At 33.6% G+C, this 21,363-nt stretch overlaps 2 protein-coding genes and 1 non-coding gene across 23 annotated transcripts in view; 2 read left to right on the top strand and 1 right to left on the bottom strand.

Moving 5' to 3' along the window:
* The window catches only part of LOC105784451 (high mobility group B protein 7), a 29,420-nt gene extending 8,427 nt beyond the window's left edge, over window positions 1–20,993 (bottom strand). For 2 of the 21 annotated variants that reach the window (XM_052626547.1, XM_052626555.1), the window contains exons 1-6: window positions 20,828–20,991; window positions 20,513–20,671; window positions 19,690–19,777; window positions 19,503–19,589; window positions 7,706–7,750; window positions 7,342–7,433 (exon numbers count right to left, since the gene is read on the bottom strand). In XM_052626547.1, coding sequence (XP_052482507.1) covers window positions 7,342–7,433; window positions 7,706–7,750; window positions 19,503–19,589; window positions 19,690–19,777; window positions 20,513–20,671; window positions 20,828–20,910 — 554 coding nt within the window. In that variant the 5' untranslated portion in view covers window positions 20,911–20,991. Of the gene's footprint in view, window positions 1–6,871; window positions 7,247–7,341; window positions 7,434–7,705; window positions 7,751–18,026; window positions 18,429–18,522; window positions 18,615–18,891; window positions 18,937–19,502; window positions 19,590–19,689; window positions 19,778–20,512; window positions 20,672–20,827 lie in introns of those variants that run through there. The other 19 variants (XM_052626541.1, XM_052626550.1, XM_052626543.1 and 16 more) reach the window with 17 other exon arrangements.
* LOC105782535 (dynamin-related protein 4C) lies at window positions 2,996–5,508 on the top strand. The gene has a single exon (XR_008192821.1). It is a non-coding gene; the product is annotated as a dynamin-related protein 4C (transcript).
* Window positions 11,579–13,587, top strand: LOC105781248 (disease resistance protein RPV1-like). Its single transcript, XM_012605791.2, has 3 exons — window positions 11,579–12,134; window positions 12,269–12,729; window positions 12,820–13,587. Exons 1-3 carry the CDS (start codon window positions 11,656–11,658, stop codon window positions 13,383–13,385), a joined length of 1,506 nt encoding a protein of 501 aa, XP_012461245.1. The 5' UTR covers window positions 11,579–11,655; the 3' UTR covers window positions 13,386–13,587.
* Window positions 20,994–21,363: the final 370 nt, after the last annotated feature.

Genomic DNA, 21,363 nt, shown 5'->3' with positions numbered 1-21,363 from the left:
TTAAGAGAATATTTAGTGATTTGGTCGAACGAAAAATCAAAACCCAGCACGTTAGGGCACGTTTTCTCAAATTTTCAAACGCAAAATATTACCTTATTTTAAAATTTTTGAATTGGATAAAAATGTACGTTTAATTTATTATTTTTTAGAGAAATCGTTTAATACGTAAAAGGAGTTATACATGGCTAAATATGATAGTACAACATTCATTTTAAATAACCATGACGTAATGTTCATAATAAAATGTAACATACCTAACACTAATGTTAATGAATCATAAAGTTAACAAGCATAAACAATAATGAGAATGGTGCCAGTAATAATAATAATAATAATAATAATAATAATAATAATAACCACAACAACAATAATAATAAATTATAATAATAATAATAATAATAATAATAATAATAATAATAATAAGAAGAAGAAGAAGAAGAAGAAGGGCAAAAAGTAAAATAACAAGCCAACCTAAAAGGAAAATAAGAAGCAAGTAAATAAATAAACTAATATAAATCTGACTTAAAAAGGGTTGAAATCTACTAAATAAGTGGGAAAAAAATCAAATAAAACAGCCCCCTTTTATTTTAATAAATAAATAAATAAATGACTAAGGATCGAATTGAAATTGAAACGAAATTCGGGTATAAATTGCAAATAAATAAAACAGGTTGCTATGGGGGCTGAAATTGAATGCGCTTAAAGGCTGGAGGACTGATCGGGCAATATGTCCCAGTCCTAGAGCGCAGCGTTTCAATGCAAAAGACCGCATATGGCCAAAAGGCCAGATTGAAATAGACACAAAATTCGCGGCCCAAATCAAAAAAATAAAAAGAGTCAAATTGCACTTCAGGCACAAGATGGAGGGACCTCGCGCAGAATTTTCCCATTCACTGCAAAAACACTCGGATCCTGTGGGCTGCAGGTCGGGTCACAGGTCGGCCTCCCCAAAACGACACCGTTTTGGCCCCTGGGGAGGCCTGCTGAAACGACGCCTTTTCAATGTCTTATAAAATCAAATTTTTTTAAAACCTAAAAAAAAAACCCTAAAACTCTCATTTTCTCTACTCTCCCCTCACTTTCTCTGATTAGCAGACAGCTCCGCCGCCATGGTCGACGGGCAGTGGCGAAAGACGGGGCTTTTAACCCCCTTTTAAGTCCGGTGGACGGTACCGGTGATGAGAGGCCGAAAGAAAAAGGAGGAATCTAACCACCCCTTTTAGCTCGACTCCGACGACGGCGAAGGGACCTCCGTCGACGGGGCCACGCGGCGGTTCCAGGTAAGGTTTTCCTTTCCTTTTCTTTATTTTGATTTTTATTATAATTATTTAAAATGGATTTGTAAAAAATAAAATAAAATAAAATAGATAAAGAAAAGAAAAGAAAAACAAGAAAACAAAGTAGAAATAGTAAAGGGTCAACCTTTTAAGATTTCTATTCGGCTTTTGATTTCTAGTGTGTGTAAAAAAGTTACAAAGAGGATACTTCGGCTGTTATAGCCAAGTTACAAGACTCATAAGTTATATTTTTTTGTCGTTTTGTTATTGTTTCTACCGTCTTGCATTGATTTCTCTTTGCAAGAGGTCTGACGCGCGTGGAAGGCCAACGATTGGCTAGCAGCGGTGGTGGTGTGCGTGAGGGAGCTTGGTTCTTGCGGCGCTGGACGCTTGGGGGCTAGGGTTTGCTCCTTTCTGCTGTAAATGTTAATGCTATTTGGGCTAAGTTTTTTTTTTAAATTTTTGGGCCTATTGGGTTTGTTTAATTTTAGGCCTGGTTTTGTTTGTTGTAATTTTGAGACTTTATTTTTTTGTTTGTTTTCTTAGTGGATCGGGCAAAAATTGGTTATTACAAACTCAATTGCCAATGCAGGAAGACACGTAAGTTTTTGTGCGCTGAAGCATATTAACTTTCTACTTATGGCTTAAGAGGGGTTACAGATACTTCTAGAAATTGTATTAAAAAAAGCAGATATTATCAAACATAATCAAACACCAATATTTGTTATCTAATCCACAAAGCAAGATCCAAAGAAAAAAAAGAGAGTAAATATATATTCTTTTAATTTTAACTAATGTTATAAAATTTGATAATTTATTTAAAATATTTAAAACCCAATGCATCCCATTCATAGCAATCATAAATTAACAACAATAATTATGTATCAAACTACATTCTTTAACAATTGAAGTACAAAAATTACACAAAATCAATATTTACACTAAAATTGAAAAATAAAAATAGAAATAATTTGAAATCAATTTTTATCAGTTTAATTTTTTATATAAAATAAAATGATTAAAGGTTAAAATATCAAAATGAAGCCAATGATCATTTATTTTCAAAATTATGTATACTTTTATAATTTTATTTATATTTTTTTGTAAATTTGTAAAATTTTCCAATTATCGCATTATCACTGAGATAAGTGGAAAATGCAGGTGTTAAATATTGTTTTTTAAGATTGAGCACAGCGGATAACCCCACTAACTCCTTCGTAAGCAAGTTTCAGACAAAGGCAGGCCGTACGACAGACAAACCCAGCCTTATCGTCCTTTTCCATTGACTTCCATTTTCCACGATACAAAATTCCACGAAATTCTTCACGTAAAAACAAAAATCGCTCTATTAAAAATAGAGATAATTGAGTTTCCTCACTCTATTAAAAATAAATGATCAAATAAATTATCACCTCTATTAATTTATAAAATTATTAAAAATTACTTAGGAATTTTAACAAATACTCGAATATTGACCTCTCTGCTAGATATTATCTTAATTATCTAATCTACGACTAGATTTTTCTTTCAAATATTTTTAATTGTATTTAATGAATTTGAAAAAACAAATTATTAATAAACAAACAGCTTAATTAATAAAATGATTTTTTTGTCTTAGAGTCGGTATACGAAAGGACGAAGTCAAGACTTTTTTTTTTTTAGGCTAAAATTAAATTATATAATTTTAAAGGAGTTGAATAATTTTTAAATCTATCATAATCAACTTCTTCAACAAGCTATTGCTGAGCTAAAAGAAAAACTTCCAGGGGTTTGGTATAGGATGCTATCGCTTTATTGTTCCTATTTTTGGTGCTTTACCCTATTTTAATTTTCATTATAAAGCCAAACATGCTTCATTGAATTTGTCTTCACTTTAGTTCAAGTTTATTGCTTTCCAAATTCCAACAAAAAAAAAAACCGTCTAAAACATCAAGTTTGGCCAATTCCCATCCTGTCTCGACTTCTAAAAAATGGGTAGCTATGATGAAGCTGATTCGGGGAGCATTGGTGTCATCAATGATTATGAAGATTCTAAACCAGCAACTCCTCCTATGGAAGAACCTAAGGTGGTGGGAGCAGCAGCAGCTCAAGCCCCAATTATTTCATCATACAATGACAAAATCCGACCTTTGCTTGATGTCATCGACAGGCTCAGGCTGCTCATGGTGATGAAAGAAGGCATACAGCTCCCCACAATTGTTGTGGTTGGGGACCAGTCCTCAGGCAAGTCTAGTGTTCTTGAATCCTTGGCTGGTGTTAACCTTCCTCGTAGCCAAGGCATTTGCACCAGGGTACCTCTCATAATCAGGTTGCAGAACCATGCAAGTCCAAGGCCAGAGCTCTACTTGGAGTACAATGGCAAAACGGTCCCAGTGGAGGAACCCCAGATCGCAACAGCCATAAACATTGCAACTGATGAGGTTGCAGGCCCGGGTAAGAGCATATCTGACATCCCTTTGACTTTGGTGGTGAGAAAAGATGGGGTTCCTGATCTTACCATGGTTGATCTTCCTGGAATTACCAGAGTTCCTGTCCATGGTCAGCCTGACAACATATATGAGCAGATCCGGGACATCATCATGCAGTACATAACACCAAAGGAAAGCATTATCCTTAATGTTCTGTCGGCTACGGTTGATTTTTCAACTTGTGAATCCATTAGGATGTCGCAACAAGTGGACAAGAATGGTGAGAGAACTCTTGCTGTGGTTACTAAAGTAGATAGGGCCCCGAAGGGCTTGTTGACAAGGTTACTGCAGATGATGTGAATATAGGACTTGGTTATGTTTGTGTTCGGAATCGGATTGGTGATGAATCCTATGAAGAAGCAAGGAAGGAAGAGGCTAGATTGTTCGAAACTAATGCACATTTGTCATGTATTGATAAATCAATTGTGGGTGTTCATGTTTTGGCTCAAAAGCTTGTCCGAATTCAAGCTAATGCAATTGAAAAGTGCTTGCCAGAGATTGTTAAAACATTAGTGCAAAGCTGGATGCAAATGTTTCAGAGCTAGAGAAAATGCCAAAGGCCTTAACTTCTATTGCTGATGCCACTCAAGCTATGATGAGGATCATCCAAGCAGCTAAAGAATCCCTGAAGAAACTTCTTTGGAGGGGGAATTTGATGAATACCCGAGGACAACACGAAGCACAGGACTGCTCGGTTTGTCGAAATGCTGAACCGGTTCTCCGATGAGCTTCACAACTGCGAGGAAAGTAATCTATCAAAAGAGTTTTTAACAGAAGAGATCAAGGGTTTGGAAGATGCTAGGGGGATCGAACTACCGAACTTCCTTCCCTGTGAAGCATTCCTTAGCATCTTGCGGAGAAAAGTCGAGAGGATATCGTGTCTCCCTATCAAATTCAGCGAAAAGTATTGGGATTACATAGACGATGTGGTGATGTCTGTTTTGACGCGCCACTCGGAGATGTATTATCACCTCAAGGTATCCGCTAAAGGAGCTGCTCACAACCTTGTTCAAAAGCTGAGGGAGCAATCAATCAATAGGGTGAAAGAGATTGTAGAAATGGAGAAGCTAACAGGCTATACATGTAACCCTGAGTACATGATGGAGTGGAATAAGCTCATGAAGCAACAAGACCATTTCATAAACCAAATATCTGGAACAAACATGTGGCCGCCGCCTTGCAGTGTGAATCTCCAAGATTTCGGGGAAATCCAAATCGAACATCTCAGACAACACTCGAATATTTCGATCCTGCAACAAGCTTTCGACCTGAAGATGAGAATGGTTGCTTATTGGAAGATATTTAAGGTGAGATTGGTTGATTCCATGGCATTGCATTTACAATACCATGTTCATAATCTTGTACACAATGACATTGATGAGATTGTGAAGGAGCTGATGAGACCAGATGGACATGGGATAAAGATGATGCTGGTGGAATCTCCTGCCAGTGTTGCAAAGCGTGAGAAGCTTAAAAACAGCATCAAGGTGTTAAAGGAGTCCAAAGATAATGTGGCCAAGATCATGGATAGGATTGTTGCTTATGATGCTTGCTTGGTTTAATATTTTCACATAAAATTTGGGTGGTTTGCTTATTGCATGTTTTAAGTGTGTGTATTCTATATAATAAGGTCACAACTACTGTGGACGCAAACCGGGGTGGGGGGTGTTAGTTTTCTACTTTGTTTTGTTTTGTTTTTTTTTTTGTGTTAATTTACTGTTGTAAACATTTTATATCTCTATGAAATCTTATTGCTTTTTTTTTTTTTTTGCTTTTTTGAGTACTAAGATTCCAATGTTCCAGGCCTTGGTATGCAATCATCTTTTGGATTTTTTTTTAAATACAGATGTTCTCATCTATTAATATGGTATTTATATGAGTTTTTTACATAAGATTTGCTTATCACGCACATTGTGATCTATGTATCTACACTTCTATATTGTTTTCTAATTATGTGTCTAAGTTATATTATGGACTAACTCGACACTAACTCGATTAGACAAAGTACTAAAAAATAAAAATTTTACCGATTAATAAATATTATGATAAGTTACTTTTGCATTTCATACCTTTATATAAAATTTATTTTAAAAATAAAATAAACTTATGAAAAATATGCAAATGGCAAGTATTCTATGTGTAAATTTATCATTTTAAATATTACAAATTAAATTTATTATTTTAACCAAAACTTCATTGTTATTTTACATGAAATTTTTCATAAATCCATCTATCACTCACCCACCGGTGTTTTATCTATCTAAACTTTAATTTAGTGTGATTGAGTTGATGTTAAGAATCAACTCGACACTAATTTAATTAGAGAAAGTGCTAAAACTCAAATTTTAAACAATTAATAAACGTTATCATAGGGTGTTTTGTATTTTCACACATTTTATAAAAGTTATAAGGAACAACTTAAACTTAAGGAAATAAGCAAATGATGCGATTTAAATCTTTACATAAGACATCAAGCAACTTAAATCTTTAATTTTACAGTTTCAAACAAACCTTTATTGTTATTTTATATTAAAATTTTACATAAAATTGGTCATCACTCACGTCATATTCTATGTATTTATATTATTTTTAAGTGTGTGGATGAGTTAGTGTCACGATTTAACTTGACACCAATTGAATTAAAAATATACTAAAAAATCAAAATTTAAATGATTAATAAATATTGTTATTGAGTATTTTCGTATTTTCATACATTTATATATATTTAAATGGTGTTATTTTCACAAGGCATCAATCATCTTAAATATTTAACTTTTGTATCTATATAGTTATTTAACCATGTGACTAAATTGGTATCATGAATCAACTCGACACCAATTTATTCGGAAGAAGTATTAAGAAACCAAATTTAGAACAAAACATAAATCTTAATGAAATGTATTTACCTATTTAAATTTCGTACATATTACTTTGTTATTATTATTACTTTCAAATCATATGTTTAATTATTTATTAGATTTTATTTTAAATGATTTCCATGAGCTTAGCCACAAAGGCATAATTAACTATTATATTAATACAAATTATTTTACTAAATATTTTCTAATATCATTCTTCAATATATTAATAGAATTTTCTAACAGATAAAAACAAACATAACTTCGATAAAATATAGATTATTTTATCCAACCCAACATGTCACCTATTCATTCCATCAACCAAACTCCACAAAACTAAAAAAATATAGACAAAAAGATGCTTCCTCGATAGCCCTTGCCACTCACCTGTGAAACCCCCATTGCCATTGCCATTGCCACTGCCTCTGCCAAGGAACAAATAAATACCAATCTGCTCCGAAGGCTAAAACCCCTATAACTACTTTACGATGGCCAAATGACTTGCCTTAACAAATGAATCAAAATGGAAAACTTTTTTTTTCCACCATTGCCAGTTGGATAAGGTCCCATTGACAAGAAACAAAAAAGGGTTCAACAAAAACCAGAACATCTTCAAGTTCCGCCCTCGATAGCAGTTTCCCTGCTTCATGAAAGTCATAACTTATTGGTCTTGTGGACAATATATGATTGCAGTTAAGTTAGGTAATTGAACTGAAAAGTGGGGAAGACTTCGATTACCGTTCAGTTGTGTTTAAGCTCTCGAATCCTCCAGAGTGGTGTGGTTCAACATCATTATCAGATGTTTCATAGTACCCATAATCTTCATAGAACTGTAAATTCAACGAAGAAGAGGTGGCAAAGAGGGGAACTAACATAATCAATCGTTACATTCACTGAAGCTAACTCAACTCTAACTAAGTAAACAAAATAAATCTGGGGAGAACCAACACATGATTTACATAGTGAAACTCGAACTTCAGTGCCCAAAGGTTTCAGAGCCTCAACTGGCAGGGAATGACTTAGTTTAAGCACAAGTAGATATACAATACGTAAATTTATCTATATTTGCTATGTTTTTTGTGCTCCAAACATATATACAAACCTGATCAAATTTCCCAACCATTGCTGAATCAGCCTCATCATCCACCTAAAGAAAAGAACTCATTAATAACTTCAAATACGATGCAAAACTTTGTTCCATTTTGATGTTTGAACAATAGATAAGCTAACTTTCAAGTTAAAAACGAGAAGCCAATAAGCACAAGAACAGCAAATTTTTGACAATTGATTAGGGTGAAAGATTTAGAGAAGCTAATTGTCAGATAAATCACAGCTATCATATATCATTCTTACTTTTGTGGACAAAACAAAGAAAAGATACTAATTCTTACTAAAAAAATCATTGAAAAGCAATTGTGATGACAATAATTGACAACGATAGGGGGAAAACCGAGTGGCAACATAGATTACGTAAAGATGAGAGGATCATGAGTTCAAAATCATGCATCTTTAGTATGCCTTAGTATGCCCCTCTTCATAGTTCTGAATTAAGAATCTACGGAACAAGTTCCATGATCAAATATTCAGAATGTATCAGCATTGCTATGAAAGCACAACAAACAATTTCACCAATTACACCAACAACATATTTTGGTCGCTCTAGAAAGTTTAAATTATACGAAATTAGCATTCATAAACTCTGAATCCCAGTTACCTGTATAATATTTTTCTCCGCTTCAGTCATATCCTTCATGTAGGCTGAGTTCAACTTTCCAGCTTGAGTAACATTTTGTTTCCTCTCCCATGAAAGAAAATACTCGGGACGATACTCAATACAAAATTACAACAGAAAACTTCCAATGAAAAGTTACGATAAAGTGGGAGGAGCAAGCGACCGATACCTCCTCGCTCATGTTTTTCCAAGTTTCGAACGCCTTCCGATCAACATCAACCAAATATTTGGGGGAAGAAGTCCAATCTCATATTTATTTTGAGGTATGAACAATACCAAAACATTATCGTACATCAATATTCGTTAAGTAATCCACAAAACAAGGAATAAAGAGAAAAATATAGTACATCAATATTCGTTATATAATCCACAAAACAAGGAATAAAGGGAAAAATATACTAGTTATCTAGTTCCAGTAGGAACTTGTTCTGTTATCGACGCACTCATCTTTTGATTGGTCACGATTTGATTTTGTTCTGTTTCCTCTCTTGCGTCCTTGTATCACTATTTTTTACAATCCAATACAGAATATAAGATGTATTTTCTACAATTAAAAGTATAACATAAAGTTTCCATTCCCATTGTAGCTTCCTCTGAATGTTTCTTGGGATTTGGCATAGGATGCTATCACCTTATTGATCCTATTTTTGGTGCTTTACCCTATTTTAATTGTCATTATCAAGCCAAGCATGCTTCATTGAATTTGTCTTCACTTAAGTTAAAACTTGTTGCTATGACTATGATGAAGCTGATTCAGGGAGCATTGGTGTCATCAATGGTTATGAAGATTCTCAACCAGCTTAGTATGTTAAACTTTTCTTTTGTAGAATACTTAAAGAAATCAGGCCAAGAAAATCTTAAAGAAAATCAGGCTAAGAAAATCTTCCTTAGTATGTTAAACTTTTCTTTTGAAGAATACTTAAAGAAATTAAGCCAAGAAAATCTTCCTTAGTATGTTTTGCTCTTTTTATTTTTCTCTTCACAAAATCCTTAGGTTGTTTTTAACAAAATCCTATTTATTAATATTAAAAAATGCTTGAATAAATCGAAAGGATAGTTGAAGACCTACTTGTCTCAAAGTAACGAAACATCACATCTCGTAAGTTAGGACACGATATTTGGCATCATAGAGAATAAGCTTGCCTTTAATTTTTATTGAAATTTTATATTTTTGAAAATTAGAAGGAAATTTCACTATTTTGGTTTAATGAGAAATATCGAAACCCCGTAAGTTAGGGTACGGCTCCTCAGGTTGCCAAAACACAAAATGTTACCTCATAACGAAATTTCTTTTAATTTTGAAGTTTTAAAAAGGGTACTTTGCTATTTAGGTTTAGCGAGAAAATCGAAACCCCGTAAGTTAGGTACGACTTCTCAAATCACCAAAACGTAAAATATTGCCTTATTTTGAAATTTTAATTTTTGTATGTTTGGGTAAAAATAAATGTAATGTTTGAAATAGTGTGTGAAAAAAGGGATTACGTTAATGGAATGACAATTTACAACATGGGGAAACAATTTTTCAAACAACATGGTACACGAATGAATTACCATAGCACGAAAATACGAATAAACGAATTAATACACGTAATGAAAATAATTACACCATACATCGAATACAAGTATTAATAATCAAAGCAAATAAAACGAAACAATATATAAATCAATTTAAAGAAAATTATAGCTCAAAAGAATGATTTGTAAAGATACTTCAAAATAAATAATAAACGATCCAAATAACAGAATATATAAAAATAAATAAAATTAGACAACAACAAATACAATTATAAAATATAAAAAATAGCTTTAAAATATCTACGCACATAAATCTTGAAAGATATACATATATAAGTTATAATAAATAATATATAAAAATTTAGATAAATTTAATGTGAAACAAATTTCAAATAGAATATAAATAATAATAAAATAAAATAAATAACGATAAAAGAACATTTTTTTGATAAATAAATAAATTAAATGACTGAGGACGAAACTGAAATGGGATTAAAAAAATCGGGGCTTTAATTGCAAATTTACAAACAGGTTATAGGGGACTGAAATAAGACGCTCTCAAAGTGCGGGGGACCACTTGGGAAATATTCCCCAGTCCTAAAACGCAGCGCTTTAACGGAGGGTCTGCACATGGTCTAAGGACCAATTTGAGATAGGAGCAAAACTTTGTGGCCAAAATCAGAAAATGCAACAAAGACCGCGTCGAAAATGACGCAAAAGCGGAGGGGCCTATTGCACAAATATCCTCTCACATCAGAAAAAACTCGGATCCCATGAATGCGGGTCGGGTCTTCAGGTCCTAAGGCAAAACAACGCCGTTTTGCCACTGGTGACCTTGGCTCAAAACGACGCCGTTTAATGTTGCTATTTAAATCAACATTTTCCAAAAAAATTTCATTTTCCTTCTTCCTCAGAAAAAAAACCTGAAATTCTCTCTATCCTTCCCCTTTTCTTCGGCCACAAGGGCCACCATCCGTCCGTAATGGCCGGTGACGGTGGTGACCGCCGTAAACTACCCAAGTCCGTTTTGAAGCCGAAACTCTAAAAAATAAGCGAAAATGTCCGAACTAGCTTGAGACCCCTCGACTTCCGGCCACCTTTCATTAGAGGTGGCTACCTCGGGCCTCCCTACGGAGGAGCGCAACCCTCAGGTACGCCTCCTTTAAACTACCTTTTTATTTATGTTTTTTATTAAAATGGATTTGTGAAAAAAATAAATGAACAAAGTAAATAAATAAGTAAAACGAAAAAACGAAGAGAAATCAAATAAAGATTATAATCAACCTTTTTAAAACTTCTATTCTGCTTTTTGATTTCTAATGCGTGTAAAAAAATTACAAAGAGATGCTGTGGTTTTTTTATAACCAAATTACAAGACCCTCTGTTTCTATTCTTTGTCTTTTGCCATTTATTGCTACTGTTGCTCGCACACTTCTCTATTGTTGCATTCATTTTTTTGCAGGTGTCAGACGGGCGTGATAGTGGCGTGCGGATGCGCGAAGGGCACGTGAGGAGGCCATGTGCGGTGCTGGGGCTTGGGCTGGGGTAGCAGCATGCGGCGCCCTAGGGTTTTGGACTAGGCTAGGGTTAATTTTGTATTTGGGCCACTTGAGCCCACTGTCTTTTATCATTTTTGGTTTTATTTTGGGCCCGGGCAGATTTTGGGCCTTACAGGTATTTTAAACTTTTCTATTGTAGAATACTTGAAGAAATCAAGCCAAGAAAACCATCCTTAGTATGTTTTGCTCTTTTTATTTTTCTCTTCACAAAATCCTTAGGTTATTTTGTTTGAATACTCTTTCTTTATGGCTTCTTCTTCTTCTCGTCAAACCAAGCATCAAGTTTTCTTGAGATTCAGAGGTGAAGACACGCGCCTTAACTTCACCAGTCATCTACTCAAAGCTTTGAAAGACATGGGAGTGAATGTCTTCTTCGATGAAGAAAAACTGGAAAAAGGAGAGCTACTTTCAAAAGCACTTTCTCAAGCTATTGCAGCCTCAAATCTCTCAATTATCGTTTTATCCGTAAACTATGCTTCTTCAAAATCATGCCTGGCTGAAGTTTCTGACATCATAGACCGCAAGAACACTCAAGGGCAAATTGTTCTTCCCATCTTTTACCATGTTGATCCTTCCCATGTGCGAAATATTGGTGGGAGCTTTCAGATATCCTTTGAAGAGCATGAATCAAAGAGGTTAGTTGATGAAGTGAAGCGATGGAAAGCTGCTTTTGCTGAAGTCGGTAAATTAAAAGGTTGGCATATAGATGGTGGAAGATTTGATAGGTAGGTAACTATATTTTTTTCTCTTCTTATATTTGTCTTTGTATTAGATTTCATGAAATCTACACCTTGTCTATAAGTACCTTTCAAACTTACAAGCTGTCATCTTACCATTTTCTTTCTTTATTATCTGCTAGACCCGAAGCCGAATATATCAAGGATATCATTGAATATGTCACAGAAAAGTTGACAAATAGCAGATTTAAAAGTGCTTCTGAGGAACTGGTTGGATTGGATTATCAGAAAAACACGATTTTGAGGCTGATTGAGCGAACAGACTGTCGTGCAATTGGACTTTGGGGAATAGGTACCAAAACTCCCCTTGTTGGTGATGTACATAATGAAGTCTCTCCGAAGTCCGGAGATTGTAATGATTTTCATCAAAATGTTAGTGAGAATACAGAAAAGCAAGAGATGAGATCTTTAAGAAATGATCTTTTTTCCAAACTATTAAATGAAGAAATATGCATAGACACCCTTTTGATTGGACCTAGTTTTATCCAAGAGAAACTAAACAATGAGGAAGGCTTCAAGAGGAAACAAGACCGAGTTTTTACTGGGGTAGTGACACTACAATTCGGGAAATGGAATACCTCTTGTAAGTTTCTTGTCTTTGCAACTTATCTTAATATAGATTCATCATATGTGCCAAATCCAGCTTATCTAATTGCTAATTAATTTAGTGCAGTACCCATCAAACAAAATCCACATATGCTATTGTTGGTGCCTTGTCAAGCCAAAGGTGATGACATCGAGGGTAACCGAAATGCTGAAAGCATCATGTTGGATGAACAAACCTTACAAAGGGAGCTGCAGATTACCGTCGAGGAAGAAAACTATGCTGAAGCAGCAAAAATCAAGGATGATCTTCGAGTCCTACATGAGGATAGTAAGGCTTTGGTACTGATAGCAAATTTTGGGTTTTATGATGCTTTTAGGAGAGGGGATCTAGCCATGATGCAAAACCTTTGGGTGAAAGGAGATGATGTTTGTTGTGTACACCCAGGGGGAAATGGGATATCTGGTTATGATTCCATAATGAAAAGCTGGAAAATTGTGTGGATGAACTTCGACTTTCCACTAGAGATAAAGCTGAAAAATGTTCGAGTTCATGTTAGAGGAGATTTTGGGTATGTTACGTGCGTGGAATCTGTCAAGACAACAAAAGGTAGCAATTGGTTTTCGCAGTTTGTAATAAATGTGTTTGAGAGGATTAATGGTCAATGGCATATATGCATTCACCAGGTTTCTTAAGCATAGTTCCTTACTAGTATGTTTGTTGTCTTAGTCAACTTATTATGTGTGTATACATATGGACTTGAAAACATTTTCGATAATCATTTAGAACACATTGTTCTTCATTTGAATTTTTCGTTTTGATAGAATCTGGTTTTTGCTGGAACATTGTTCAAAATATAGATAATATGAATTCTAAGCAGAGACTTGTTGGAACAGATATCACCTTGTCTAATCCCATTCAAGTTTCACACTGTTAAGGATGAGTATCGTAAAGACAAGGAAAGAGATGCATCAATTACCATCCGATACTCAAAAACTTCGATCATTTGTTAGGGCTACTAATCAAAACATCACAGATCAGTCCTCTAGAATTGATGAGATAATAAGGCTAAAGTGTGGTGGTTCTACTCATGAAGTTCGTATCATCGAAGTGGAACCCTCTGTCCTTTCGAAAAATGCCCTACATGAAGGCCAAAAAGTTAACTCATAACCGAAAATTGATTTTGATTAGTCCTCTCAACCGAGGTATTCTGTTGGAGATTGCAAGATGGGTAAGTGTTAACATATAAGGTAAACGCCAAAACTGTCCAGTCCCCAGTTAGCATCGGCAAAACCAACTAAAGATAGCCTGGTAGACAGACGAAAAACAATCCCATAATCAATTGTACCACACAAATATCGCAGGATTCGTTTTAAAGCAACCAAATGAACAGTAGTAGGCGCATGTATGAATTGGTAGATACGGTTTACCGCGTAGGCAATATCAGGACGAGTCAGAACCACATACTGTAAAGCCCCTGCAAGACTTCTGTATTCAGTAGGATCACTAAGACGATCTTCGTCATCCTTGGATAGAGAAGACGAGCTAACCATTGGAGTATGAACACTCTTTGCACGAGACATAGAACTTCGGTCAAGAAGATCACGAATATACTTTTTTTGGCACAAATGAAGGCATCCTGTGGAAGACCGAGTAACCTCAATTCCTAGAAAATAGGAAGATCACCCATATCTTTAAGGGAGAACTCATCATTCAACTACTGAACAAAGCTATTTATAGAGGAGGGCAAATTACCAGTAATGATTATGTCATCCACATACACAAGTATATAAAGAGTGGAGTCAGTTGTAGCTTTTAATAAACAGAGGTGCATCAGATTTGGATAGAACAAAACCAACAGAAAGAAGAAAATGCTTCAATTTATCAAACCAAGTACGTGGAGCCTGACGTAGCCCATATAAAGCTTTCTTTAGCCGACAAACTTATAACACCCCCTACTCGTATTCGTCGCCGAAATAGGGTACAAGATATTACCGAAGTTTACCTAATTAATTTTTTGTTATTACGAGTTAATTACTATTTATTTACTGAAACATGTCATGACGTCCTTTAGATGGGTCTCCAAAGCCCAAAACATACTTCAGGACCAAACTGGGATTTAATCGAAACCATAGGGAATTTTTTGCAAATTCCCAATTTTTTTTTTATAAAAACTCAATATATTCCCTTTATAAATATTCAACCTTCCCTGCAATTTTTAAAACCGAAATCAATCCAAACCAACCAATCTATTTCAATCAATTTGATACCAAATCATACTTCAATTATAATTATACTATTTAGCATATTCATCACACTTTACTTTAATTCATATTCATTAAACAAGTTTTAGTATTTATATTATCATCAAACTATATACATGCCATATAAATCGAAAAGGAAATTTACAAAAGCTACCAGAGATAATCTGGATAGTGTGATCCTCAGTGTTGATCCGATCCTCCGTATATTTTCACGTCAATATACAAGAGACATTGAATACACTCAAGTAAGCTTATAGAAACTTAGTAAGTTCATAGGCATAAAACATAAATCTTACCAAACATTCATACACTTATACATTATACACCATTACTAAGTTTACCTGTCAACCACAATCACTGGTGAGTCCCTTGGTATAAACTACTACTACTTATCATTTTACTATAATTCTTTTGGGTCCATTTGTCTCTTACCATCCTTAATCAAAATTAGGGAACGGTTACAGAAAATTGAGTACTTCACTTCCACTTTGCCATAGTATAACTATGGTCTTACGTATGATCACTTATCACTTGTCATTGATCAGATAAGTGTAGCTAAGCTACCACTTATCACTTGCCACTTGTCACTGATCAGATAAGTGTAGCTGAAGCTACTACTTATCACTTGTCATTTGTCACTGATTAGATAAGTGTAGCTGAAGCTACTACTTATCACTTTCCACTTGTCACTGATCAGATAAGTGTAGCTGAAGCTACTACTTATCACTTATCACTGATCAGAAGTACTCAAATCCGGCGTTCCGCTCAATTTGATTATTTATTCGGTTTTCGTATTTTTATTTTATTCTCATTTCAACAACAAATATATCTCATCATACATTATATAATTCATGAAATTAACATTTAATCATTAAATTTCAGCCATATGAACTTACCTGGGTCGATTTGCAGAATTTGTAAAAGTTCAGGGGCTAATCAACTACTTTTTCTTTTCCTCGGCTTGCTTCGGGTTCTCGATCTATCATTGTAAAATCATTCACTTATCAGTATTGACTTCACCTTCACTCTATTTCACGTCCTTAATGTTTATAACCCGCTTATAAGTAACATTATCTATAATTTCACTATTTACTTATGTATATTCAATGTTGTCCATCCGTATCATAGTCACTAAATTATTTTTATCTTGAGCTACAGAACTCCAAATTAGGATCCGCAAATTTTCCCTGAAACTAGACTCACGTATCTTCTTACCATAAAATTTTCAGAATTTTTGGTTTAGCCAATAAGTACATTTTATTCTTTAAAATCACCCATGTTATGCTGTCTGACAGTTCCAACCCTTCTTCACTAAAAATTAATTATCTCCTCGTAAGGGATTCGAATGATGTTCCCGTTCATTTCTCTTGAAAATAGACTCATTCAAGATTCTAAATATATAAATTTAATTCTCTAATTATTTTTCTTCAATTTTTGATGATTTTCCAAATTTAGAATAGGGGAACTCGAAATCATTCTGACCTTGTCTCACAAAATTTATTATATCTCATGATTTACAATTTCATTTCTTACACTGTTTCTTCTATAAGAAACTAGACTCAATAAGCTTTAATTTCATATTTTATTCATCCTCTAATTAAATTCCCACAATATTTGGTGATTTTTCAAAGTTAGACTACTGCTGCTGTCCAAAACTATTTTAGTGCAAAATGTTGATTTCCATTTTGCCCCAAATTTCACAGTTTATACAATTCAGTCCTTTCTCAATTAACCCCTCAATTGATCTAATTTTTCTCAATTAACACTTTTTACAACTATTTTAGACTACTATATAGCCTTTTATACTCAAAACCGCAACACCAAACCCTACTTATAAACTTTTTCACAATTAAGTCCCTAAAATCAATTTCTATCAAAATTACTTAATAAAATCATCATATAATAAAATTAAAGCTTTAATTCCATATTCATTCATCATAAAAATTCATCAGTAATCAATGGTAACTCTCAAAATCAGCCATGAAATCAAAAACTAATGAAATAATTAGTTGGACCTAATTGTAAAAGTATCAAAATCACAAAATTAGAAGAAATAATCAAGAATTAAACTTACATGATTCAAATATAGAAAAACCAGCTTGGAGGGACTCTTCAATGGCGTTTTGGCTTAGAAATATGAAGAATTTCCTAGAAACTCTTTTAATTAAGATTTTTATTTGTTAATTTTACAAAATTTCCAATTTTACCCTTATTACTTCACTTTTTCAGATTTTTCTTCTCTTATGCCGTCTCAACTATCGCATATTGGCATATTTATTACTTAAGTCCCTCCTTATTTATCACTTAAGCTATTTAATCACTTTTTAACAAATTTTACATTGTTTTCAATTTAGTCCTTTTAATTAATTGACCACACAAACGTTAGATTTTTCTAACCAAACTTTAATACCAACTCAATGACACTCTATAAATATTTCTAAATATATTTATGGCTCAGTTTATGAATTTGGGGTTTCGATAACTCATTTTCGATTCTAATTATTTTAATATTTATTCCTAGTACACTATTCACTATTTCAAAAATTTCTCTAACTTCACATTTAACTTATTCTTACTAAATTAATAATATTTTCTACTCACTTATCGGATTTAATGATCTCGAATCACCGTTCCGACACCACTAAAAATTCAAACCATTACAACTCTCCCCCTTTTAAGAAATTTCGTCCTCGAAATTTATATAAATTTAAATGGTGTTATTTTCACAAGGCATCAATCATCTTAAATATTTAACTTTTTATCTATATAGTTATTTAACCATGCGATTAAATTGGTATAATGAATCAACTCGACACCAACTTATTCGGAAGAAGTATTAAGAAACCAAATTTAGAACAAAACATAAATCTTAATCAAATATATTTACCTATTTAAATTTCGTACATATTACTTTGTTATTATTATTAATTTTAAATCATATGTTTCATTATTTATTAGATTTTATTTTTAAATGATTTCCATGAGCTTAGCCATAAAGGCATAATTAACTATTATTAATACAAATTATTTGACTAAATATTTTCTAATATCATTCTTCAATTTTCTAACAGATAAAAACAAACATAACTTCGATAAAATATAGATTATTTTATCCAACCCAACATATCACCTATTCATTCCATCAACCAAACTACATAGAACTAAAAAAATATAGACAAAAAGATGCTTCCTCTATAGCCCTTGCCACTCACCTGTGAAACCCCCATTGCCATTGCCATTGCCACTGCCACTGCCACTGCCAAGTAACAAAACAAATACCAATCTGCTTCGAAGGCTAAAACCCCTATAACTACTTTACAATAGCCAAATGACTTGCCTTAACAAATGAATCAAAATGGCAAACTTTTTTTTCCACCATTGCCAGTTGGATAAGGTCCCATTGACATGAAACAAAAAAGGGTTCAACAAAAACCAGAACATCTTCAAGTTCCGCCCTCGATAGCAGTTTCCCTGCTTCATGAAAGTCATAACTTATTGGTCTTGTGCACAATATATGATTGCGGTTAAGTTAGGTAATTGAACTGAAATGTGGGAAGACTTCGATTACCGTTCAGTTGTGTTTAAGCTCTCGAATCCTCCAGAGTGGTATGGTTCACCATCATCATCAGATGTTTCATAGTACCCATAATCTTCATAGAACTGTAAATTCAACGAATAAGAGGTGGCAAAAGAGGGGGGAACTAACATAATCAATCGTTACATTCACTGAAGCTAACTCAACTCTAACTAAGTAAACAAAATAAATCTGGGGGAGAACCAACAGATGATTTACATAGTGAAACTCAAACTTCAGTGCTCAAAGGTTTCAGAGCCTCAACTGGCAGGGGAATGACTTAGTTTAAGCACAAGTAGATATACAATACGTAAATTTATCTATATTTGCTATGTTTTTTGTGCTCCAAACATATATACAAACCTGATCAAATTTCCCAACCATTGCTGAATCAGCCTCATCATCCACCTAAAGAAAAGAACTCATTAATAACTTCAAATACGATGCAAAACCTTGTTCCATTTTGATGTTTGAACAATAGATAAGCTAACTTTCAAGTTAAAAAGGAGAAGCCAATAAGCACAAGAACAGCAAATTTTTAACAATTGATTAGGGTGAAAGATTTAGAGAAGCTAATTGTCAGATAAATCACAGCTATCATATATCATTCTTACTTTTGTGGACAAAACAAAGAAAAGATACTAATTCTTACTAAAAAATCATTGAAATGCAATTGTGATGACAATAATTGACAAAGATACGGGGAAAACCAAGTGGCAACGTAGATTATGTAAAGATGAGAGGATCATGAGTTCAAAATCATTCATCTTTAGTATGCCTTAGTATGCCCCTATTCATAGTTCTGAATTAAGAATCTACAGAACAAGTTCCATGATCAAATATTCAGAATGTATCAGCATTGCTATGAAAGCACAACAAACAATTTCACCAATTACACCAACAACATATTTTGGTCGCTCTAGAAAGTTTAAATTATACGAAATTAGCATTCATAAACTCTGACTCCCAGTTACCTTTACAATATTTTTATCCGCTTCAGTCATATCCTTCATGTAGGCTGAGTTCAACTTTCCAGCTTGAGTAACATATGGTTTCCTCTCCTATTAAAGAAAATACTCGGGACGATACTCAATACAAAATTACAACAGAAAACTTCCAATGAAAAGTTACGACAAAGTGGGAGGAGCAAGCGACCGATACCTCCTCGCTCATGTTTTTCCAAGTTTCGAACACCTTCCGATCAACATCAACCAAATTTCCATTCTTGTTGGCTTCCATAAAGCTTTCCCTAGGAAACACACCAGACAAAAAGCTTAATTCAGTTTACTCTGTACCATTTTCTCACCAACAAACGTTGAAGGTCAAATACATGTATATACATAAATATAATAAGGGGAGAGAGATTGGTTTTCCTGATTCGAACCTTGAACTTAATGTCAACCAAGAACAAATCAACAAAGGTAATTTTCCATTGAACAAGTGGCTTGGTTGACAGATCGAATGTAACAAATCATATGGACATACAAATAAACAAAGTTGTGCCTTCTATCAAAAGAATAATAGACAAGCAAACAAGAAGTATTCGAATTTGACAAAATATACATTGTATGCTACAAATACAACTATAAAGCAGATATAAGCAAGTCCAGTATTGTCCCCAGTCGGAGTTTTGTCTCGAAGTGCTCAAACAGGTGAAACTAAAGAGTTTGTGCATAGTTTGACTCGATCTTATGACCTATGGCATATATGTCAGTTATAGGAGAGAATGCTACCACTTGTAGGGCAAACCCCCGATCAGAGACAACACCGAACTTATTAATGGTTCGACCTCTCACCACTAAATAGTGTAAATGCATGGTAAGGTTCCAATCCCCTCTTCCCTTGTTAGGATTTATCAAATATACCAAAACAAAACAACCTTAAATATATATATATATATATATATATATATATATATATAAACAAATGGACAAATATAGAAGAATCACAAGTAAAATGTGGAATCAAAATTGAGAAATTTTACCAGAAAATATTAAAAGCCGATCTGGGTTGCAAACGAACCATTGGTTTGACAGCATTTTGAGTTCCAGAAATGCCCTTAAACTTCTTCAACTCTTTCTTTTTAGGCCCACATTCGTGCATATCAGCCAAAGCAATCGCCACCATGTCACCACAAATATCACTTCAACATTCATAAATACGTAATAATATCAAAAACCCAATCCTCAAAATCACCAAGAAAAAAAAAGCAATGAAGCTTAGAAAAAAAGTAATGATCATTGATCAATTATCATCCTTCAAAAATAATGGCAAACTAACAGTTTTAGGTATATATTACCACTTCTGGAAGGCACTGCCATTGGGTGAACGGCGGGGGATTGTAGCATGGACTCTTTTGCGAGCCCTTGGGTGATTCGCCATTGAAGCTCCACTTCAAAAAAAAAAAAACACTCTGCAACTTCCTCCACTTTTTTCACATAAATAAGTTAAAATAAAGAATAATCAGTGAATTATGGCCACTTCATTTTGGTAGTGGAAGAACATCATTAGTTTTGTCATTTGTGGGTCTTGCTAACGTACGCCCACTTTGATATATTATGCAATTATTTTGTTTTGGTCCTTCAATATTATTACAATTAGTTTTTTACCCCTGCATAGCGTGTATCTAATAAAATATATTAAATTATTTTACGATCAGCCCTATATTATTTATTCAAAACTATAAATTAATTATAATATTTTTAAATAATAAATACAATCAATTTATATAGAAATTATTAAAAGTCTAATAATTTAGTTTAAAAGATATAAATTTTAAAATTATAGAAATTAAAAGATAATGAAAATTTAAATAAAATAATTTAAAATTTATAA

Source organism: Gossypium raimondii, chromosome 13 (assembly GCF_025698545.1).
Source record: "Gossypium raimondii isolate GPD5lz chromosome 13, ASM2569854v1, whole genome shotgun sequence".
Lineage (NCBI taxonomy): Eukaryota > Viridiplantae > Streptophyta > Magnoliopsida > Malvales > Malvaceae > Gossypium > Gossypium raimondii.
This window is presented reverse-complemented; position numbering and strand designations above follow the sequence as displayed.